Source organism: Dermacentor silvarum, chromosome 2 (assembly GCF_013339745.2).
Source record: "Dermacentor silvarum isolate Dsil-2018 chromosome 2, BIME_Dsil_1.4, whole genome shotgun sequence".
Lineage (NCBI taxonomy): Eukaryota > Metazoa > Arthropoda > Arachnida > Ixodida > Ixodidae > Dermacentor > Dermacentor silvarum.
Window position 1 is genome coordinate 163,267,299 of NC_051155.1, and position 24,510 is coordinate 163,291,808.

The 24,510-nt window shown below is 45.7% G+C and overlaps 1 protein-coding gene across 1 annotated transcript; it reads right to left on the reverse strand.

Annotated features, from left to right (window-relative positions):
• Positions 1-6,491: 6,491 nt before the first annotated feature.
• On the reverse strand, positions 6,492-24,488 carry LOC125939632 (coiled-coil domain-containing protein 177-like). Its single transcript, XM_037706709.2, has 9 exons — positions 23,651-24,488; positions 23,323-23,581; positions 21,450-21,670; positions 20,098-20,226; positions 16,298-16,408; positions 13,908-14,087; positions 13,185-13,478; positions 12,804-12,913; positions 6,492-6,647 (listed from the first exon to the last, which is right to left on the reverse strand). The coding sequence occupies exons 1-9, from the start codon at positions 23,828-23,830 to the stop codon at positions 6,632-6,634; spliced, it is 1,500 nt and encodes a 499-aa protein (XP_037562637.1). The 5' UTR covers positions 23,831-24,488; the 3' UTR covers positions 6,492-6,631.
• Positions 24,489-24,510: the final 22 nt, after the last annotated feature.

Consider the following 24,510-nt stretch of genomic DNA (forward strand, 5'->3'; position numbering starts at 1 on the left):
TAAAAAAAATCAGGCAAGTTTGCACTCGGTTGCGCAAAGCTTAGGCACAGCGAAGCTTACTCGACCGCTGCTACTGCTATATATATATATATATATATATTATATATATATATATATATATTATATATATATATATATATAGGTATGAACTTGGTTGCTGCTAGGCAATAACTTAATTGGTTTAACTTAACTACGCATGTAGCAAGGTATTCTCGAGCGATCATTTTCGGAGGCACATTCCCTTTCGCGACATTTCGCGTGACTATAAAGCGCGGACGCGTGGGCGCCTACGAGTGATCGACAGCGTTCCTGGCATGCCACAAACGCAGGTAGGCTAAATAAAGGTTGGCACAGTGCCAAGAACGCTGTTGTTTGCCGACGCCGAACGCGTTGGAGGCTATAGCCGCTCGATATCAATCGGCCAGCTTCGCTGTGTCTTGAGCTTTGCGCGGCCTATAATGCAAGCTTTCGGCTTCTTTTTTCTCTCTCTCACTCTTTCTCTCTCTCTCTCTCTCTCTCTCTCTCTTGGCTCAGCGCGCCGCGGAGAGAAGAGAGGCAGGGGTCGGAAAGGCAGGGAGCTGGTGAGGAGGAGACCGCGTGCACAGTGGAGTGCATGCGCACGCGGCTGGCTTCAACAGCTTCGCTGTTAAAAATGATTGGCGGCTACTCCACTGTACTGGAAACAATACGCACTAGGTTTGCTTCGCGTAACGCCGTTCCTCTTTTTTTTTTAATGCGAAGCATTTCTTGCCGGCGGCTCTGTCCGTCCCTCCCGCGTCCCACACCCCCACAGCGCATGCGGGTCCCCTCCCCTCTCTCTCCTCTCCTACGCTCCCCCCTTTCTCTCCTCTAGGAATCCTATACGGAGCGGCGCCCGCGTCCCACACCCCCACAGCGCATGCGCGTCCCCTCCCCCTCTCTCTCCTCTTCTACGCATCCCCCCTATCTCTCCTCTAGGAATCCGGAGCGGCGCGCACGACAGGTGGTGCGACAGCTGCATACTCCGCTGGGGCGCCACGGTAGTTCCGCGGTATGAAAATGACGGAGCGCGCGCGCCTCATTCTCTCTCCTGTGCAGCGCCGCGATGAGCGCTCGGGCCGCTGCCGCAGAACCATCTCCCGCTCAAGCTAACCATCTCCCCGCTGCTTCGCATCCACACATCGTTCCCTTTAGCGGGAGATGGAGTAATTTTTTTTAATCGTGCTGCATGATAGCTGGGACACCCTGTATATCAGCCCCTAGTGTTTACAGCTTTTTCAAAACACGCGCCCAAGGCTCGATCGGGCCACGCACTCGCGCGGATCTCCCTGCTTCTCCGCCCCCCCCCCCCCCCTCTCCTCCGCCCCGATGATGATGATGATCAATTGGCATCCCCTTTGGAACAGGGCAGCGGCAGTCACTTAGCCTGCTTGAGATAGTCAAATAATCTATAGATATTTATCGGTCTAGCATTTTGTCTCCTCCCCTTAATCATTTCTCTCTTCCTCAAAACCTCGATATGTACCTTGTATAGTAATCTGGTCCTATCAATTTCTTACCAGCTTTTTTTCCACCAATGCTCTAAATGCCTCTTGCTTTTCTCGACTTCTGACGAGATAGTTAATGCTTCCATCCGCTTTAATTGCCTGCACTTCTGGAAGGTGGAGGTTTCCTAAGGGTTTCGCTGAGTCAATACCCTCGCATACCACTGCAGTATGTGCTGAGTTGTCTCCGTTTTTTTGGTGCAACACGCACATGCCCCATCCTGTTACGAGTATTTGCTCCGTTATTTGTTTGTCCTTGGGCATTAACTAGCTTGGGCCTCAAATAGCAAGGCACTACTGCCCTTTGTGTTATCGTACAGATTTCCCTTTCTAATTTCTTTCTCGCCATTCTTGTAAATCTCCACAATCTTCTATGTTTCAATCCTTTGCATCCGAATTACTGTCTCTGTTGCTCTCACTTTCTTTTTGATGACTCGATCCCTGGTTGTCTATTTACACTTTCGATTGCCCCTGGTTGCTTTCTCATGACCTCTTCCTCCATTCTGTATTTGTGCACTTTAGCCACCCATTTATTTTCACCCATGAGCCTGAGTCCTTCAAAATGAATTTTGCTCTATGCTTGTCTGACTTCAAAGGAGACCCAACCCATTTCTCCCTGCACTGCTTCATTTTATATTGAAGCAGTGCAGGCAGACATGGGCACTTAACATCATCTGGCGGAGGGTGCGGCAATTAAGTTAGATGGCACTTGAAGGCGGCACAGCAGAGGATGACAGCGACACAGGTACTCACATCCCACCCCATTTACAGCTAATTATACTTCTTTTTGATTACATCCTTGGTTGCTGACTATTGGTACATGTTCTTGGCACAGGGAAGAATCATTTGATACCATTTTTATGTTCATACAGCTTCTACAAGTTACCTAATCGACCATTTTTTTTTTTTGGAAGTGGTTACAAGATACTCAGATACGCTAAATCCATGTGAAGTCAGCTAAGAAGACCTTCTCTGCAAGAGTTACACAGAAAAACGCAAGCAGGCCGTGTGGCTTTAAGTACACGAAGACACTTGGGTGTTCTGATTCTAAAGCTCCCTATTAAAATATTACTGCAGACTTGTGCGATATGGGAGAACCACAGTCCAATTTCCAGCAGAACTGTTTCTTTTGGGCTGTTGCAATAATAAGTTCATTTGACTGCAATTAATTAAATCACATACCTAAAAACGTTGCCAGTTATGACTGTTCCATTTGAAACCTTGCTTCTATAAAACACTTTCTAGAACTTCTCAAGAAATTCACACCAATTTTACTTTGTCATAACATTGGATCAAGTGCACATGCACATGCCCTGGGACACGGGGAAGCAGCGCAAGATTGCCATATATGTGCCATATACGGTAATGCTTTCTAGCATTTGGTAAACATTATTTTTAGAAAGACTGTATTTGATCCACCTTTGCACAAAAGGTTTCCATAGTGAGTTCCACCCATGTTTGCTCTATTGATCGCAGTGGCATTTGTAGTTATGCCAGGGCATTTGAAGCACTCCTGAAAGACAGTAATAACGCTCTGGAGCACTTGCATATGTAATTCATTGCACAGGCTCTAATTAAATGAAACACTTTCAATTTGCCTACGCATAAGCAATAACGTGCCCCTTATTTTTGCCAAATATAAACTTTTTGCAATGTAGATTTTTCTTGGGACACTGGGAAACATAATAAGAGATGGCCATATAACGCTTTCAGGCACTTACTAAAGGAATTTTTTACAAAGGCTATTTGATCCACATGCATATAACTTTGAATTGATCTTGCTGGCATTTGTGATTATCGCATAGCAGCGGGCTAAATCTTGCGCTGCTCGTAGAACACACTCATAACGTCCTGGAGTACTTGCATGTGCAATTTATTGGAAGTGCTACAATTAACTCATGCACATTGAACTTTGCTTACACATTACCCATACCGTGCCGTATTTTCGCCAAATATAAACAATTAAAATGCCTTGTTTAAGTCATCGAAAACACTGAAGAAACCAACAAGCCTCGTGTGATGCATGAAAATAGGGCAGAAAAAAGGGTAAGTAATTATTTGCAATGAATATAATTAAGACAGGAAGGTGGCATATTTCTGCTTAATATTCCCCTATTGTTAACAAATTGGAAGTTGGTATACTGCACAGTTGTTTTAGGACTCTGGGAAACTTTTCAGATAATGGCAGTGTGACACTGTGGAATTACTTGAATAAGTAACTATCTATAAAAGCTGTAATTAACATTTATTGTTCATGAGTCACAACATGCTTCCCACTTCAATGAAATATGAACAATGTACCTCACATGGTTCACTGAGGAGACCAGTAAATAAATGCCCGAGATTACAACACTCCGAAATGCGAAATTTGAGTGCAGCTGTATACGTGTTTTCATCAGAGAAGTGGAAAAACTTTGTAAGCATTTCATATAAACACCTCTAAACGGGCCGAAAACAGGGTTTAGTGATTCTCATTTAACCCCCAATTCATACAAACGCTTCAAAATGTGCCTAGTTATTGCCCCTAACTTTCCCCACATGTCTTCGAAATATAAGCTTCGACAGTTATATCATTTTTTCCGATAACGTTCACATGTGCCGGCACATAACATTCTTGAGCGCTTCTATAAGAGTCATATAATATATATATATATATATATATAGGGAGGTTATATATAAGAGTTATATATAATCTCCCTGTCTTTCCTTTACCTTTTTTCTCTCTCTCTCTCTATAAGAGTCACATTGAGCAGCTCCACTGTAAAACTCCCATCGCGTGTTAGCGAAGTTGATGCAAGGTATGGAACATGTGTTTTGACATTTTCAAATAAAAGTATGGTGCCACATGCCTCAATTACTAATATATGTATAATTCTTCCTGTGAAACATGATCAGTAAGAAGTTGATTAACTGCAGAGAACTAAGCCAAAACTGGGAGCTTTCCAGGGTCTCTGTTTATAAACCGCAACATGGTCTGCAAGGGACAGAAATACTCTATTTCGTGTGCAGGAAGGATCCTGCACTCCAATCAGTCAAAGATGTAGATGTAGGGCCTAGAATTTAGTGGCCCATACCCACTCTGGGAGTATGTACTGTTTGATGTCGATTTGATCTGCTACACTGTGTAGACTCACCTGGCTGTATTCCCATTTGTTAGCTAAACAGTTTGATCCCGCAGCACTTCGTGTACTTCTTTGTGCCGTCAAAGGATATAGTTAATTGTTCAAAGTGGCTTATTGTCCACTATTTGTAGCTATATATCACAAATCAGAAGAAAAAAGAAAGAAAGGTGTAATAGATGACATTTAATAATAATAATTAATGCTTTATTTGCATTCAGGAAGGCTGCGGCCAGGATTACAGGGCTGCCAAAGGCAGAACTGCCCATATCGAGGTGGCTTGGGTGCCCAAACGGGGAACAGCTGTCGTATTCAGTGACTTCGCAGCAAATTAAAAAAATTATTCCTTCTGTTTAGTGTTTCTACTTATAGTGCATTGTACTGTTTTCCTTTTGTTATTGATTTAGTGCTTCCTTTCTTGCCCCGCCTGCTTGAAACAAATTGTGTTAGTACACAGTACACCCATAAATAATTTTTTGTTTAGTTAATAAAACAGACAAGTACATTTCCTTCACCACGACAGGAAAGGCGAAGAAGATAGCCAGAGGGCCATATGCTTCTGCCCAGAATTAAAGTACTGGATTGTGATGTATACAGTACAATGAAATAAAGCAGTAATCCAATGAAGAATATTTGTCCAGCAAGTCTTACTTGATTTATTTTCAAGCAACGATTATACTAGCAATATATGGACTCATACGTAAAATGTGAATCTACCAAGTAGTACCTGGCTTTCCTGGTGAAGGTTTTATATTGTGGAAGAATTTTACATTAGGTGTAACTGTTGAGCTACTGTGGCCTCTAGAAAAAATCTGGGAACACTGCATGCACTCACTGTATCTGTTAGCTATTGTAGCAGAATAAGGAAGAGTTCACCAATCCTCTTAACCTGTGGGAACACTTCTGCAACTTACTGAAGCACTAATGAAGTTTTAACAAGTGAAATAAAAACAATGTGCATTACCTGTACAAATGGAACAAAATTTCAGGTAAAAATGTTGAAATGATCTACCTTGCTTTTTGGCTTTGATCTACTTTGAATAAATGTTCTACTTTAAATAAAGTTTATTTCTTCTTCTTCTGTAATTCGTCCCCATTGTTGCTGAATAGGACAATGTCATCTGCAAACAAAAGGTTGCCGAGATATTTGCCGTTGATTCTCACTCCTAAGCCTTCCCAGTCTAAGAGCTTGAACACTTCTAAGCATGCAATAGCATTGGAGAGATTATGTCTCCTTGCCTGGACCCCTTTCTTGATAGATAACTTTCTACTTTTCTTGTGGAGAACCAAGAAAAGTTGTGCAATCCTTGTAGATATTTGCCAAAATATTCACGTATGCCTCCTCTACTCCTTGATTACGCAATGCCTCTATGACTGCTGGTATCTCTACTGAATCGAATGCCTTTTCATAATCTATGAAAGCCATATAGAGAGGTTGATTGTACTCTGCAGATTTCTCGATTACCTGATTGATGACATGAATGTGATCCATCGTAGAATATCCCTTCCTGAAGCCAGCCTGTTCTCTTGGTTGACTGAAGTCAAGTGTTGCCCTTATTCTATTGGAAATTATCTTGGCGAATATTTTATACAATACTTAAAGCAAGCTAATGGGCCTATAATTCTTCAATTCTTTAACATCTCCCTTCTTATGGATTAGTATAATGTTGGCATTTTCCAGTTCTCAGGTACACTTGGTTCTCTGCACCTACTTTTATACAAATATCAGATCACAGCACATGATCTTTCCTGATGGCGCTTTGTTACAAGCAGACTTGACATATTGGCTTTGCTCATACAGTGACCTGTTTGAGACACAACAGTTAGTGAATTTGCACCACTCTGAATGTATGAAGCAGGAATACATTTTATTTTCCCTTTCCAGGGGAATCAAGCAACAAAATGCAGGAAGGAAGGAGCCCCTCTGCCGGCGGAGTCTGCTTGTCCTTCCCGGCCAGCCGGACGGAACCCCAGATGGAAGTGGCCGGCTCAGTCGAGCATATCCCTGAAGACACAAACAACTTAGTGAGAACTCTCCTCTTGCAACAACGTATTTGATCCTCACAAGAACAACTCCCATCAGCCTCCTGTTTCAAAACTGGCTGAACCTTTTCAATAAATGCGAAACCTATAAAAGATAGAACCAAGAGCCATATTTTCAATTGATCACTTTCATGGTGATCTTCACTTTTGTGGGACAACCACCTTGTCAACTCATTTGAGAAATGTGCAATGCAAAAACAGTTGCTGGAACGTGCTATTTCTTTCATCGTATCTGCTACCACTGGCCTAGCCAATCAAAAACAGTGAAAGCAATTCGTTGAAAATATGGTGTTAGGTAGGTTTTTGACAAGCACTCAACTACCTACTGGCATAGGCATAAGTTTGATGGCTGCAAGGGGAGGGGAAGGATTTTCTTGACTGGCTGAAAGGAGCTAGGGTATGGGGCAGGTTCATGTGCTATACAACATAAGGTCTCTCGTACAGCACATGGATGACAAGCAAAGGTAGGTACCACACATTCTCAAATCCAAGCACGTTCCTCCCCCTTTTTTTGATGGCGAACATCTTTCAATTCAGTCAGCATAGGAGGATTGCTTGCTAAAACAGCATGCAACAAAAACATATACGTATAATATAGTACTATTGCTTATATCTTTGCAACCATACTACCCACGTACGTTACTTTGGTATCATTGTGTAAGGGAAGAAGCCATTACTCATTCATGCATCTGCTGCGTGCACAGACGGTGCTGCTATCATGCCACACGACGCAATCGGACCGAAATTTTGCCTCTCGCTCGGTGTTCAGAGAGGCATTGCTCGGCAGTACGTTAGTCGATCTGAGCGGGAGTGGTCGCGTTTCAGAGAGCTCACTCTGCCATATTGGGTAAAGTAGAATCTCTTTAATTTTGAACTCCAAGGGGACCAGAAATTTATTCAAACAAAATGGAGTTCGAATTAAGGATAGCCCCTTTAAATATAGCACCCAATCAATTGTGCGGTACAGCATGCAATACCAAAGCCGTCACTGGGCTCACATTGAAAGAACCTAATCTTTCCTCCGTCAAGTACTCGACAATGTGTACCGGAAGAAGCCTAGATTCCGTATAAAGTCCTAGTGCGATAAGATCGCCCACCCACACCCTTTGCTGTGGATGCGAGGGAGAGCGGAGAAGGATTGTGGCTTGATGTGTGCCGTCCTCGTGTGTGCCCAATATTAGAGATGATGTGATCAAGCGCGTGCTAGGAGAGAGGGGGGAGGGCATAGGTGAGCTCGCACGCGCTGGGACTGGGAGGAGGCAGGCGTAGGTGAGCACGCGTGCTCACCTACGCTTGTATGTGATCGAGCGTGCATGTGATTGAGCATGCACTGGGGGTTCCTTCCTGCTCCTTTTAAGTCGGATGAAAAAGGAGGGCATGTACCACTCTGCTCACACTGGTTCAGTTTCCTGCGCATCTTTCCTCATCAACTTTTCGGCACGCGACATTACGATAGCTAGCGACACATTGAATCTTCACCTTTGGCTTGGGTTGGTCCGAAAAGTGGTGCATGGGAGTGAGAAATTTTGTTCGAAATAACCGTTGTGCAGTTTTTGGAGTTCAAATTTGCGGGGAGCTTTTCTTTATTCAAATACATAGGACTTTGCTGGGACCAACAGAGCCGTTCGAATTATCCATTAATTTGAATTAACAGATTTCAATTTATCGGGATTTATTGTATAATCCATCAGGCTCAGACCTGTGCTCATCAGGAGTTATAATGCCTTGAAGTGTGCAGCTTATCACAGAAATTTCTCGCTTGCTTGGCTACGGCACCCCCACTTTCGACACATAGGGTCCAGAAATGGCATGAAGAGACTCGGGCAGCAAACCAGAGAGATGCCCATTGGCACTCGCAACTTTTGACAACGGCGGACAGGCCCACTATGAATAGGAAGCGAGCACAATCGCAATATTAGATCATAGGACCCCCACTAGCTGTATCATAAGTTGAGCATGTAAGCTTTCTTACGTGTGAATAAATGTCATGCACCTCACTTTGGTACTGTTGTGTAGAGGAAAGAAAGCCATGTTTTGATCATGCATGCGCCGCGTGTGCAGATGGCACCGTTATCACGCCACACATGACACAATCAGAAGTAAATTTAGCCTCGTGCGCGGTGTTCACAGGGCCATATCTCGGCGATACATTTGTCGATCCAGGCAGCCATGGTTGCATCTCAGAGAGGTCACTCTGCCATAGCAGGTATAATTCATCTAACTCAAACCGGTGCTCGTCAGGAATTATAAGGCCTACAAGTATGCAATTTGTTGCAGAAATTTCACACTTGCTCATCTATTGAGGTAGTCAGACTCACCGCAACAGGATATCGAGCGAATATGTTCGCCCCCATGCTGGCCAACGCCAAGTCATTCACGTGTACAGTCACACGAACGGTGGCGCGTTTGAACGATCGAGTTCGTTCATACCAGTGCCCTTATCCGAAGCCTTTCTTGGGACTGTTCCGCGAAGCGTGCCGGGCACGCGGGAAAGACACCTGCGCACCCTGCCGACCCAAAGCCACGGAGTAAGAGGCTACTCCCTTTTGCACCCCAGTAACCCCGCTGTTAGATAGCGTTAGCAATTAACCATTCGCGCCATCTCTTCTATTCTGCAACTACACTGGCCGCCGGTGGCACCTAGCTATGCGGTGAAGCCGAATTAAAGGAGATGTAGGGGAAATAAAAAGAGGGCGCAAGGGGGTTGAGCGTCCCCACAAGTCACTGTTGATTTGTGATGCCTAGGTGCAAAGCTTCCAAACCCATAAACTGGCACAACTTCTGACGTGCCATAGCAGGAAGAAAATTAGGGAATTTTCCCCTCCGGTTTAAATCAACTGACACACATGTGTGCAGCATGTGTCACATGTCCAGCATGACGGCGAATATAATCGCTTGATATCCTATCGCAAAGAGTCAGACTTCCTTGATTTATCGGCGCCCATCAGCATGCTCTATTGATAGTACAGTTAAACCTGTTTATAACGAACCTCCATATAACGAATTCCTGGATATAACGAAGTTTTTCGATTCCCCGCCGTTACTCCATAGAAGCACATCTATTTGAGACCTCTACGTAACGAAGTGGCAGCGGGAGACCCCCTCGATATAACGAATTTTCCCCTCCGACCACCTAGATATTTCGCCCCAAATTTTGTCATTTTTGCGCGAGCAGCAACCGGAAGCACCTTCTCCGCCGCGATGGAATGCGAAGCGAGCGCACGTGTGCGTGCGTGCGTGTGCGAGGCGGCCCTGCATCCCTCGACCCGGCGATCTTGCCGCCACGGGCGTGACCTCCCCCCCCCCCCCCCCCCCTTCATTCAAATCTGATCCTGCCGCTTGCTGCAGCTGGCCTAGCCCGCCAAGCCGGCACTCTCTCCTTTTCCAGCTGATGTTGCCGACGCGCTGGTACACGCTGTGGCACATCAGACTCGATGAGCGCGGACACGCGCTGTCAAACGCTGGCGGCGTGTGCTGGAGAAGCGAGCGAAGTGACCTTCGTGCTGTTGTCTATCGCTTCAACGCAAACTGAGCGCCGAGAACACACAGCACGCAGAAAGCTACGAGCCGCCGACGCACCTACACTGCTAGACTCTGCCCCAACGCAGATCGCTTTCAAGATACGGCCTGCGCGACCGCGCGCCGGCCCGCCATCCCTCCCCCCTCGCTCCCTCGCCGGTGCCTCGAGCGCAACGAAAGAAGGCGCGCTTCCTCCCTGCTTTTCTTGGGCGCACAAGATTTAGACGCGGTCGTCGGCTCTCCTCGCACGTTTTCACTCGCACATACAGCTTACGGGCGCGCGGCGACTGCGTTATCGCCCTTGGACTTTAGGGTACGGCCACGCTAGCGGTAAAAACACGCAGCAAAAACGCGCGTCAGAAACGCGCGGCAATAGGGTGCCTCGATGCCCAGCGCCGGCGCTGGCATCGAGGCACCCTACGCGGCAACGCGTCATGCCGCGCGCGGCAGAAGCGGCAGGAATCGGGGGTTTTGCGGCGTGCCGCGCGAAATGGCCGCGTGCCGCGAGATGAACCAATCAAGAGCGACGAGGGTGACGTCACGGAGCCATCACAACCGGAACGCCGCCGGTCCGCGTCGGGTTTTCAACGACGATCGTCGTCTCTCGCGTGAAACAACGAGCGCTCGGTGTTGCTCGCACGTTCGGAGAGCGCGGGAGATATCGCGCTTCCGCGCGGCGCCGCGCGTGCCATGGTGGCCTCGCGGCAAGGCGCTGACGCGCGGCAACTTGCCGCTCGCTGCATGACGCGCGCGTTTTTTGCCGCTAGCGTGGCCGTACCCTTATATACGAAATATCTATGAGCCAAAACCAATTTTAGGGCCACAACGCGTCATGGACCTGGTGTGACATTCCGAGGATGAGTGCTTCGACGAAAACGGAAAACGGTTGCGCGTTACAATTGAGGGCGCGTTAGAATCGAGTAAATACGGTAAACGTTCATTTTTCGAATTTTCGTGCCGAACCTGCATATAACGAAATCCTCTTTATAACGAAATTTTTCGGGAATTTGTCAATTTCGTTATATCCAGGTTTAACTGTAATTCGGCTGGCTTGATTGGTGTATAAAAGGAGTAATAAATGCCCTTGAGATTGCACTTCTGTGTTGTCAATCCTTTGTTGCAAGAGCATGTTTGAGCACCTCCCCAGACTGAAACAATCTGCCAAGTCTGAGAAAGAAAAGGCACAGATATTTAGTTTAGTTTCTCCTACTGACAACACAGAGGCAAAATGGTGTGCAAAATAATTTATACAAGGTGCTGTGTCTGTCGGCAAAACTTAGGGCACTGAATTTTGAAGCCAAGCACAAAATTTATTTGCTTCTTGTCAAGCATATTACAGAAAGGCTAGAAATACATTATTAAAATAAATTATTCATTTAACCCTTTGCGATTCCCCGACAACGCAACACGGCCGTAGCGGTCCGCTGTCGGGCGCTGCCCGACAAGGGTGTTCGGGGGTTAAATTTCGCGGTTCTTCTCACTGCGATTCGTGCGCATTCTTTGTATACATGATGCGCCATCTCTTGAGGGATAAATAAACTTTGTTGAAGTTTACTTCTTTTTTCGCTAGGGTGCAGCACAATGTTCAGCGTGGCTTCTGGATAACAGAGCACTCTCACTTGCGCGCGGAACAGCATGTTCGCGCTCAATAAACACGATGCGCCATCTCTTGAGGGATAAACTTTGTTTGTTGAAGTTTACTTCTCTTTGCACTAGGGTGCAGCACAATGTTCAGCACGGCTTCTGGATACCAGAGCATTCTCACTTGCACGCAACCGCACGTTCGCGCAGTTCGCTGATAAGCATGACCACAGTTTCACCGCGTGCGTTTTATGGTGGTGCATTTAGTGAAAGCTTCTAGGGGTTTCCATTGTCAATAGCTTTATTTTGAGGCATACACAGCTGCAGAATCATGGTGAGAAAGAACAGCGACACCTGCAGTACCGCTGCAACCTCACCCTACAGCTGGTGCGTGACGTGAGGGCTAGAGCCAAAAAGCGAGGCCCGTCTGCGCGGAAGGAGTACGAGGAAAGGCTAGATGGGAGGAACCATATCATCTACAAGCTCCCAGGCCGAAGCAGCAAGGACTGTGCCGCTTGTAGTGATCGAAAAACAAACGGAGGCAGGAGGGAAACTGTGTTTTTCTGCAAGACCTGCAGTAACAACCCTGGCCTGCACCCAGGAGAATGCTTCGAGCGGTATCACACGCTGCTCAAATATCGGTAGAGGAGTTGCCTGCAGAATGCAAGAGAAAAAATAAATATCCTGTGAGTTTTTCTTCCACAGTTGGTGGTTTTGTTAGCGGCGCCAGAAACTGGCAAAATAGTTTCGGACCGGAACAGCCAGAAAGTGGGTAAAAGTTTCGGACTGCAAAGGGTTAAATTCTCTTCAACTAAACCTTTCTTGCAACATCAAGGGGTGGCTGCCACATCAAGTTACAAAATTGCTGGCAGGCAGTCAGGCACTGCCATGAGCGTCTGATCCGTAAGACAGTGCTTCTGTCTTGCAGATCACCCTGCACACGGCACCTCTGCGCACACCCATGCGTACAGCTAGGTCTTGGGCAGCAGAATATGAGAAATTGGCAAGTAGCACTCACTCATGAGACCGGGACTTCCTCACGAGGCCGGGACCCCAAGAGGGTGGCAGGGAGGGCTGCAAACGAAGTTGCTCTCGCAACTGAGCAGTGGCCAGGGCGAGGCGACGTGACTGCAGAGCCAATTCCCACATGAAGATGAGCACACAACACGGCAGGTAATTATTGTGGTGTCTTATGGCATCAAGCAGAACACAGGAGAACTGCAGCTCCACTGTCCGACCACAATACGTACATCAAGCAGCCACCATGGGCAGATGTGAATGAGCTAAATTCCCTCCTTTTAGCCATATTTTTAACCGGAATATTTATAATCATCTGCTACACCATAAATTTACTGCCTACTAACACCACAATACTATTGGTATTAGAAGGAATGCATACCTGCTCAACGAAGAACTCCTTCTGCTGTGCCAGCTGTCTGGCACGTTCTTCCTTGTCCCGTAGCCGAGCTGCTGCTGCCTGCAGCCGCTGCTCACGGTCGGCCTCAACCCGGGCAAGGTTGCGCCGCTGCTCAGCCTCCCGCTCGAGCCGCTGACGCAGGGCCTCGCGGCGCCGCTCCTCCAACCGCTGCTGCACTACCTGGCGGGCACGTCCATTGGCCGCTGCCTGGTACTCAGCCACTCGCTCCCGCCACACGTCTAATGCAGCGTCCATTTGGCGCTGCTGCTGAAGCACCTGCATCGCCACAAACACGACTATGCTACCACAAGCAGGATGTCTAGCTCCTTAACATCGAGCATGTATGCACAAACTGACAGCTCAAGAGAGTACAGCTTAAAATATCATTAGGAGGTTTCTTGTTTGTTTGTTCATTAATTTAGAAACTTTGTGAGCACAGCTATGTGCTTCCCATGTCTATGTTGTCATGACTCACAGATCTTGAACAGCCCCATTTGAAGTTAATTGCACGGCAAGTCGCTAAAACAAGGAGTGGTTAGAGCAACATTTTGGCTACAAAGGTTACACTTATGTGGCCAATGCTTCTGTCCGTGGCACAACACTTCGCAGTGGTGTGCACTTTTTCCGTGATGTTCGAGATGCCAGCAGGATACATGCAGATCCTAGGCAGCCAAACCACAGCGGCACCTTCGTTCTCTAGTATACCTGTCCACGTCGTTCTTCAACTTGCTGTGCACTGCGACGGGCCTCATTTTGCCTCTGCGCAGCCGCCTGAGCGACTCGCTCGGCACATTGCTGCTCTTTTTGGCGAAGGCGTTCCTCCAGCTGCCGACGCCGAGCGTCTTGCTCGACCCAGACCCGATGTAGCCTCTGTTCCGATGTTGCCTGAAAGCAGAGAGAAAAAAAAATCTTTGCTTCAATACAGAAAGTATATAGGCAACTGTCGACGTATGTATACCACTCCTGGGCAAGTGTATACTTGAGCAATAATTTTGGGGGATACATTCACTTTTGTGATATTTCGCGTAACTATCACTAGGTACATCAGAGTCTATGGACAACTGTGTTCCTTGCACAATGCCTAAGGAATCTGTTGCCTGTAGGCGCCAATGCGTCCAGCACTGGTCACCAAAAATCTCACTAAAGTGTTAGTATTCCAGGAAATTGCACAAGAATAGTGCCCCAGTTTCGCAATGTTCATACAATACCTCACATGGCAACACAGTATTCCACCTAAGAAATGCGTCGCCTTAAAAATCGAGAAAAAAAAAAGTCGCAGTTTCGCCCGAAAGGCGAAGCATCAATTACGATAGCAAATTTACTAGTAGAGTAGTACAGAGTAAGGATTTTAAGAGCTGCATAAACTTGGACACATTCGCTTACTAACTGAATTAACAAGCATGGTGACAGCGCACTGCAAGCAAACATGAATAGATCACACTCGATGACCGCAGACAAGCACTGTCAGAACGCTGGCGTGAGCAAGCACGGCTAGGAGCAGTGACTGAAGGTTCGTGTGGTCTATCGCTTCAACGGAAACTGAGCGGCGAAAGCACAGTGCATTCAAAGGTCAGAGCTGTGTGGAGATCGCTTTCAAGATACGGTGCGCGCGACAGCCCTCAGCCGCGCAAAGTACAAGTATGCAATTCCTGGCAGAGTAGAAGCCACGCATCCTCCCTCCCGCGCTGCCTTCCCGCTTTCCTCCTTGCACGTGGAAGACTGAGTCGCCAGTTCCCCTTGCGCCCGGTCGCAAGATATGCATTTAGTGCCGCAGCTAAACGTCGCCTCCCCTTCCTTCCTCCCATCCCCCGACAGCCTTTCGCACGACCGGAGACGTCGTGTTTGCTCTCCGCCGTGCGTTCGCTCTCATGAAAGCGCGCGATCTTTCGCGCGCTTTCACTTGCACATACAGCATACGGCGACGACGGCAGGAATGCGCTTGGAGTGTCCATATAATTGCGCAATAAAAAGGTTAAGGTGCACAGTCATGCACATTTTTTAAAAACCGATACTAACTAGTACCTTGATTTCAGTGTGAAGTATGTTTGCACAAGGCAAACATACCTCGACAACTGTTTTGCTAACATGAAATAATTCATTGTGTTGCGCAAACATACCCCGACAACTGTTTTACTGACATGACATAATTCATTGTGTTAGCAGAGGTAATTTTCTGGCAGCATTCTTTTTTCTTCACTTAATGAGGACAATACAAATCAAGGAGTATCACATTATTCGACATATCCCATGGTTGCTGGTTGTCCTTCTCATGGAGGTTTGTGTCCCGTTTCCTTTTCTATGTCCTAGTTTATTTTTGTACCATTGACATCATGCTCACAAGCATGAAGGACACTTGTCACTATGTGCATTTGGTGGATTGCTGCCACTAATGGCCAGTGCTGTCCTTTAGACTGTACACCAGGCAAATAGCTTGTTGTCTGCGTGATGTGCCTTGCAAGAACTTCCACCAGTCAGTCCACTTTGTGCTTGGTTTTGAGCCCCATTCTACCATAGATGAACAAACAAGCCAATGCAAGCTGAACTGGCCTGGTCTCAATGAATGTTTGCATAAATCACTGTGAGATGGACGCTAAAACACAGCCAAGTGCAACAACCCTACCAATTGGTGCACAGATGCAGCAGAATCTCCTTGACGGAGAGAACACAGAAAAAGGGCGCACAATCACCATATATATTACTAGCATCAATAGTAGCCACCTCAGGTATTTTATAACTACATTTGAGCCATAATAACACAGGGTACACATTAATGAGCCTCTACTGTCTTACTAAATAAACAGGTAATAATCGGCAAGCTTTGCTTAGTACATGAACCCCCGACAGTTCATATCTGAAGTTCAAATGCAATGAAGCACACACTGCACTGCTGTGGCAGTATCTGCATGAAAGATTGTGCCAATAGCCATGACCAAGCACCTGAAATCAACATTCCCAACAGCAATGCTCCGTAAAGCGAGACATGACACCTTGCTCTAATTTGCCTCGCATCATAACAACTTGGCGGCAGCTAGGCAAGATGCCAAGATGATTCACTATCAAAAAAAGCTCTACAGGCATGCCTGGTCCAAGCTTACGGTTGTTTGCCGAGATGTGCTGTTGCGCCTTTCTTCAGCTGCAGAAAGAGCTTCACTGTCCAGGAGCTCGCAACTGCTGCTGGATGTCAGGACCTGACGACTTCTCCAATGCTGCAGAGTAAGGCTGCTGAGTGTCCACATGCTTCACAAAGCCCCCCCCCCCCCCCAATGCTCCCATCACGCATAAAACTCAGTCCACAGTGGGAAAAAAAACGTAAAAGCTGTGAAGGCTGTCCTCAGCTCATGTTGAGAAAAGAATACGAAACTGGTAAGAGTAGAATTTTAAGTGTAAGTAGACGTATTGTGCAAGGCAACAAAGCACTAAAAATTTTGAAGGCTCTTCTTAATGTTTGCTCAAGTTACCATCTTAATCATGCTTAGCAGAAGCACAAGACAGTATGGATTCATGATTCAAGCAGCATCAGCTCGGTCTCATGGCCTGTGGTGCAGGACTGCATAACCGAGTGACAAAATGTGAGCATGTGTGTGTAAGAAACAGAACTGTGTTCAGTAGCATCGACATAATTTTGAGGATGTAATGGTGCAAAATATCAATACAGTGAACTTTACCATGAACTCCCGTAGCAAGTTCACTAATAAGCAGAACTATTCATGGGCCTTTGTTCAGTATCATGTGGACTGCCAGCTTACTTCTCTGGAGTTAAGTTCTTTAAAAGGACAATCAGATTACCAAGGTCCTTGGACATCAATCAATCAATCAAGTTGTTTATTTCATATTTGTATTACATGTTTCATAGTGTATATACAGAAGGAGGCCCATCAACATCAACTGCTATAGCACATGCAAACTTTTTTTTAACAATCTTCTTATATTCTTCCATTCCTCTAGCAGAACAGTAATAAGGCCAATTTAACTAACATCATGCAATCTCTCTAGCCACAAAATCACTCAAAACAAAAGATCCTTTTGTCTCACAAAAATAAACATCTTTAATTGTGAAAGAATATGTAACACTCAACTGCATATTTAGGGAAGCAGACAAGATTCTGTACTGCATGCCAATGGAACCAGGGTCAGAGAGCACAATTTCAAAGTTCATTATGCTAATTGCACTGTAATGGACAAATTCAAACCAGAGCAACACAGTTGCAAAACTGTGCTAGAAGTTGGGGATATCTATTAGTGTGACTGATCTGAATTCCAATAAGCAATATACCAGCCTTTCTGGGTTTTTACGTGCTAAAACCAGTCCTGATTATGAGGCATGCCGTAGTGGAGGGCTCCAGATTAATTTTGACCACCTGGGGTTCTTTAACGTGCACTACAACGCAAGCACACGGGCGTTTTTGCATTTCGCCTCCATCGAAATGCGGCCGCCGTGGCCGAGATTCGATCCCGCGATCTCGTGCTCAGCAGCACAATGCCTTAGCTGACTGAGCCACCGGGGCGGGTTAAGCAATATACGATTCCCTGTAGAAGAAAATTAACTGCTCTTATGTACAGAGACTTGCGTTTTTCCATTCACATTATAAAAATTATTTTGTGTGCTTGCCACTGCTCTGTTGCTCAAATTTTACAGGAAGATCGCATTTTTATTGCATGGATTGCTCAATATAGCACTTGGCACTGTTATTTACATAATTTGATAACAAATAAATTTTTGAATTTGTCTACACCTGCGCTTATTACAGCGAGTGATGTCCCAAACATGATGGCTACAGCATCACCTGATCACTTTTGGCAGCTGCAACACCTTTCAGCACCTGCAGGTCTTCGAGATTAGTCGCAGTAAAACTTTGATTTGGGCGAGTTAGTTCATAGCTATTTAAAAGGCGCAGCACGACTGAGACGGGGACAAAGAAACACAAAAGCACATCACAAGCGCTGACTAACAACAGTTGTTAGTCAGAGTTGTTAGTCAGTGCTTGTGATGTGGTTTTGTGTTTCTGTGTCTCCATCTCAGTCGCACTGCGCCTTTTGAATAACTTCGAGATTAGTTTCCATTAATCACTTCGCTGAAGCTTCAATGTAGAGCTCAGAGAGGAGCAGACAAAAGCAAATTAATTTTTTTCTTAGACAAACCAAGCAAGTAACAGTGTGCAGTGTTATATTGAGCGATCTGGACCATAAAAAGCAATCTTGCTGTGAGATTTGGGCAAGAACAGAGCAGCAGTAAGTGCGATACCTTTATTCTTTTTTATAATGTGAAGGAAAAAACACATCACTGTATAAAATCAATTAACGAGAGTCTTGCATCTTTCAGCATTCATGTTTGAATTGTCCTGGTTCACATTTTATGTTTCCACTACAGTACACAGAGCTCAGAATGTGCAGTCCTGTTTTTTTTTTTTTGTATGCTATACTAGGTGCACGTCTGACTGCCATTTCCCAGCTGGAACAATGCACGCCAATCACATGCACAAAGCCTCCCAGTGCCTTCGAGGATCAGACAGGGTTTAAGGCATGACACTTCCACCACCAGGCAAAAAAAAAAGTAAACAAAAAGGGTACTTGCCGAAAGAAACAAACCAAAACTGACAGGCCCCGCGGTTCGCTAACATGGTCTGCACAGAACAAAAGATCAAGCCATGAGCATGCAGTCGAGGCGAAACATGAGAACTAGCCGCTCTCTGCAAAGATTCGGGTAACGAAATGCAGATAGTCACACAAGCACAGCCCTTCTCACTCACTTGCAACTCCTAAACAAACAGTCAATCCTTAATTACTGTATTTGCACAAATACAATGCAAGCAGGAGGGGGACTCTTTTCACAAGCTAGAAAGTACATATATACATAACTACAACTACATTTATGCAATCTCAGGATCATTACCATGCAGTATAAAGAATAAGACTTCAGTGTCCACATCTGCCCTACACTTATTTATTCGTTCTGTGTAATTATACTTATATTATGTTCTTTCAATTCTGCACACAGTGTCATATTACTTCAGTTATATTTATTATAACTGCAGTTAGAGGCAAAAGTTCTTGAAATGTGTTGTACAGGTCTACAGGAGGTTATCTGAGCAGTTTTCGACCCTTGAACTTCCCTCTGTATATATGTTTTACATATTTTATGTCTCTTCATAACGCCTCCTTGAGTGATAACACAAACCATAGTCACGTGCCTATTGCTGGACGTTTCATCATGGTAACGAAAAGCTAACCGCACTGTGCCAATATGTTTCAAAAGAAATGGGATGAACTATGCCTAGAGACCAAATCTGCCTTTAGCAAGCGACGTCACACAGGCACACACTGTGGTAGTGAACCACTTTTAAGAGTGCACTGCACCATCATACCCTTTCCACTTTGCGTCATGCTCATATTCTTGCACACATGCGTCCACATATCTGCATTTGCCCAATTTAGTGCTCTCCCTACAAGAAAGCAACTTTTCTGCGTAGCTCAGTTGTCTTGCAGTAGAGCTTACAGAGCACAAAAGGGTGAAAGCGGGGTAAGAACATTTTTCGTTTTATGTTCAGAACGTTGTTCCAGGCAGGCACCATGCAAGGTGTTTTCTCAAATTCATAATTGCACAGAGGGTCAGAGAAAGAAATCGCTGTGTTATATTTGTGCAAATACGGTATGCTAAATAATGCTATGACAAGTTAGAAAGCTAACACTGACATGACAGAGAGTTCAAAGATACTGCATCAAAAACCGCACAACAACAGGGATGACGTGCAACTATTTGAACATGCTACTCATGCTAATCATCCCCCTGCAGAGAATTCACAATGCCAGAGCACAAAGTGTTCAGTACGACTTAGCCGAAGCGATGGCTGTCCACTGAAGTGCAGTTGGGGCCCCAGCGTTTCAGAACGTGGCCTACCTTGTCGCGAGACTGCAGGGCCCGCTGTTCTTTCTCCTGGTCCCAGGCACGATGCGCCAGCCGGCGCTGTTCAGCTGCCTCTTCGTCACGCTGCCGCCTCTGGAGCATTAGCTGCAGTAGCTTCACATCCTGCAGCACCACACTTTCATCCTTACCCTTCAATCCCTCTAATACATCACCTTTGAACGTCTTTGCTGTCTCTGCACTGTTTCATCAATCAGCAAAGGAATCTTTTTTTTGTGCATGTACGTTATGACAAAAGAAAGTTTGCCAACTTTCTTGTGAAGCAGCTTGCCAAACTAATGATGACATAGTCATTTTTGCAATCAGTAGGTATGAGGACAGTTTGCTTGTCTTACTACGCTACACTAGGTGCCAAGGATGCCAACACTATTTCAATTCATTTGACTGCCAAGAGGGCACTGCATGGTAATCATCTAAAAATGCACTGTTTCATCCATCAGCAAAGGATTTTTTTTTTTTTTTTTGTGCATGTATGTTATGACAAATGACTTAGCCTCATATTGCTGAACAAAACCAATAATGAAACAAGCATGCAAACAAGGCACTTACTGGTTTGGCAAGGCTGATAAGTAGCCGATATTGGAGTAGCCAAAAAAAAAAAAAAGACAGAGGGTGCTATTGCTGGGCTTTGTCAAATTTTGCCATATTGTCGAGTTTGCCAAGATGTCAGCTGAATTGCTCACAGGGATGCTATACAGACTCTCTGATTGGCTCAATATGCGAATATGGTGGAATTCCACATTTGGCAAGCTCAAGTGGGCTCAATGACACCAGTGCGTGCCATAAGCTGGATGTGGTTTCATGTAGTAATTGCCCTTGATAAAAAGGATCTTGTCAAGTGCCCAAAATGAGCACGAGTAAATAGCATGTCTGCTAGAGTTTGCACAATAATGAATTATTGAATAGCATAACACATGAAATTAGAAATGTAAAAATTATTTTGAACGAATGCTTTCAGCTTCCTGGATTGATGGGTCTTCGTTTAAATTTTTTTAATGCCTGTGTAAGAATTTTTGACCTTGTTGACATGTGCTTATTGTCAAGTGTCGTACTTTGCTATTCATTTTATCGGTTGATGTGCCTCATTCTGACCTCTTTAATGTATGCTTTTTTTTCTCTTTTCTTTGCTGATGATACTGTGCAACATGTTTTTGTATTTCCTTCCATTTAACTGCAACTTCTGTTTTCATTATGTTACTGTATTGAAAGTTTTTCGAATGCACTTTTTGTAAACGGTCTTCGTACTAGCCTGTGGCTATGGGACCATACATGTGTGTACCTTGCAAATAAGACTGATGTGTAATAAAGAACTCAGAAGCCATTGTTACCTTAGCAGGCAGACTGGGTTTGTCAACCCAAGGAAGCAGCGAAGCTGGTACAGGGACCAGTGGTGCTGGGTGCCTGAATGGGGAAGTAGGTGTTGACTTGCTAGCAGGTCTGCCTTCTGTGCTTGATCCAGGTGTGCTGCCTTCGTCAGAATCTCCTTTCGCTGATGAACTTGGCTCACGGGTTGTGCTTGTTGAGTCGTCTACACTGCCATCATCCTCATCTGCAGGAGACCATGCAAGCTGAACAAGGAGCCACTATGATTTGTGCCGAATCGCGTGCAAGTTATGTTACACCAACGAAAGGCCTTCTCTTGTGGCAAACCATTATGAGCAAGTCACAACGTTGCGCAGAGCACAAGCTAAGTACCTGTACTCGTGCATTTTTTTTTTAAATTTGTACTGTGGGGCGCGGACACAAGTGGCGAAATGAAACGAGTTCAATACTACTTTTAAAATAGGCCACAAAAGCCAAGACACAGATCACACAGCTCAAACTGTGCTTACACTTTGCACACACGTGCTCGCAACAAGCCTCAGTGACCACATTATAAAAGGCACATGCCCACAAAGGCACTAACAGAATGAAACAGAAAACTGGACATGAATAATGTAATGACTAGTGAATAGTAAAATTAATGTTCCAGAAATGTGTATTAGGGAACACAGACAATGCAGATAGAGGAAAGAGTGGATGTGTAGGTGGAATGAGATATGTTCTTTCTTGGCTTTTAGTACTATGTCATTGAAAAGCATTTGGTGAGGGATGAGTGTTGTGATGGAAATGTGGCACTACCAACAGAAACTGATATAATATACTAACAGAGAGTGCTACAAGCTTGTTGCATTTGTATGCATATATAGCATATACTTGGGAATAAAAAGTGACAGGGACTTCCCTGCCGGATGAGTTGAACACTCAGTTAGAACGAATGCTTTTACACCAACTGAAATTCGAATGTTAAACACAGAAATATTAAAATGGTCATTTCATGTAAAGCTATAAGTCTGAAAGGCTCCTCTAATATGGGCGTGACATGGAGCACTTTTGATTGCGATCGAGTTAGATCAAGAATCGAATTTACCGGTCGCAATTGGCTCCTTTGCACAAGCCGTGGGAGGGAGCCCAATCACAGTCGAGAATTTCTATTCAGATCAGGCTCAATCGCGATAAAAAATGGCTGTGTGACACTGGTGGTAAAATGAAGGCAAGGTAGCGACAAGAGATTCCTATTTCTTTGATAAGAGATTCCTCACCTTTATCTAATCATACCACTGAAAGCAAACACTAAAAGGAAGAGCGAGAGTAGCACAGATGACAAGTGTGAGCCTAAACGACTTTACCACCAAATGTCTGCATCATCTGTGAGCTTTAAGTCAATACTCAGTATGTCAGTTTCAAACAAATAAATTGGCATGCAAGAGGTCTTTACACCAGCAGAATGCTGCTGCAAGACACGTGCTTCAGCATTTAAAACCCATTTTACTGCACTTCCCTGATGAAGCGAAGTACAGCAATGGACTTAATATTAAACCTTTTTAAAGCTCAAACAAGAGACAAGGCACAAAACGAAAGTCAAACACAGGGCAGGCGCTAGTTTTAACGGTTTATTCCACAACGTCGTCATGAAATATATATGAAAAAGGCACATGCACAGAAACGTTAAGAAAAAACAAAGATGACAAGGTTTTTGTGCCTTGTCTCTTGTTTGCGCTTTAAAGAGTTTATTAAGTATGCACCAACTAGGCCCGCAGAAAGTTTTTCTAAGCAATGGACTGCAGTTGCTGCAGAGCTGTCTTTCAGACGAATTTTGTAATTACTGTAGCGGCTATACAGTAATACTTGTTTCGGTTTAAGATGCACGCAAGTGCTTACCTGACGACAGGAGCACCCCGAGCTGTCTGGTGCCGCTCCGGCGATGCACGACACGGCTCCCGGGAGACAGGGACAGTGACCGGCGGCGACGGAGCCGGTCCAAGCGGATGAGGGCCTCTCGTTCGCGCCGGCACCGGGCCAACTTGGCGGTACGCTCACGCTCGGCCTGCTCGAAGAGCCGCCGAGCCTCGTCCGGCGGTACTCCCGGTGCGAGCTCCTCCGCAAACTCCTCAAAGAGCCTCGGCAACAGCTCGACCGGCTGCGCATACATCAATTTAAGGTGGACTCGTGGATTGCCCGGGAGCACGACCCTGCGTTCGATTCTCACCTTGACGCCTTGGTTGGCACATGCTTCCAGCGACCGCGGGCTGGTCAGCACATAAGGGCAGTCGGAGGCATCATTCTGGTCGAAGTTGTACAAGTTGAGGTTTAGGTCGTGCGGACTGAGACAGTCGCTCAGCGACTGTGCTAGTAGATCGCAGTTCCATTCGCTTGCTTGCGTCGTCATACCGTCAAACCGGCAGGGCACTGCCCGATCCAGGCGTGCATGGCGCGATGGTCAGCAAAGCGAACTAGCAACACTATTGTTCGCGGACGCAACGGTCGTCCCAACGCAAGCAGGCATCGTTGGCATCGTCGACCATCGGCCCATAGCCCTCAGCTGGAAAGATACCGCACTCTCACCGGGCGCCACGACGCGGCAAGCTCTCTGGGTGCCCCGTTGGCGTATCTGTCGGCGCTCATAATTCCTCCGGCCTATATATTATGTAGCAGGGCAGCCAAGTTAATAATAATGTGAGCACGCGTCGACCAGGAATGTCGAAAAAGCGCCTCCTTCTTTACCACTTAATACAGCTTTTGCTTGTGTGTGTAACGTGTGCGTGCAGAGCGTGCGCAACAGCAAAGCCATGCAGAAAGGTGCAGTAAGGACGGGAAGGAAAAGCATGGGGAAAATGGGGAAAGCGAAGCTAGAGTGGCGAAGCCCTCCATGGGCGAAGCGGACACACTCCCCTGCCCCCTGCTGTCCTTTCAGTTGACTTTCATGCTTAGCACTCCGCGGAAGGGTGATGTGATACTACGAAGCTTTATCTAGTGGAATAAACTTTTAAGATACCTAATACTTTACAGTAAATATTTGGCACCGCATTTTTGCATTCCATTAGAAAAATCGGTGAAAATGCAATATTT

Coding starts and splice junctions, on each gene's coding strand:
- LOC125939632 (XM_037706709.2), bottom strand. CDS start 23,830: ATGACGACGCAAGCAAGCGAATGGAACTGCGATCTACTAGCACAGTCG. Junction 16,409..20,097: donor CCCTGCAGTCTCGCGACAAG/GTAGGCCACGTT, acceptor CTTACTCTGCAG/CATTGGAGAAGTCGTCAGGT. Junction 14,088..16,297: donor GCACATCTCGGCAAACAACC/GTAAGCTTGGAC, acceptor CTCTGCTTTCAG/GCAACATCGGAACAGAGGCT.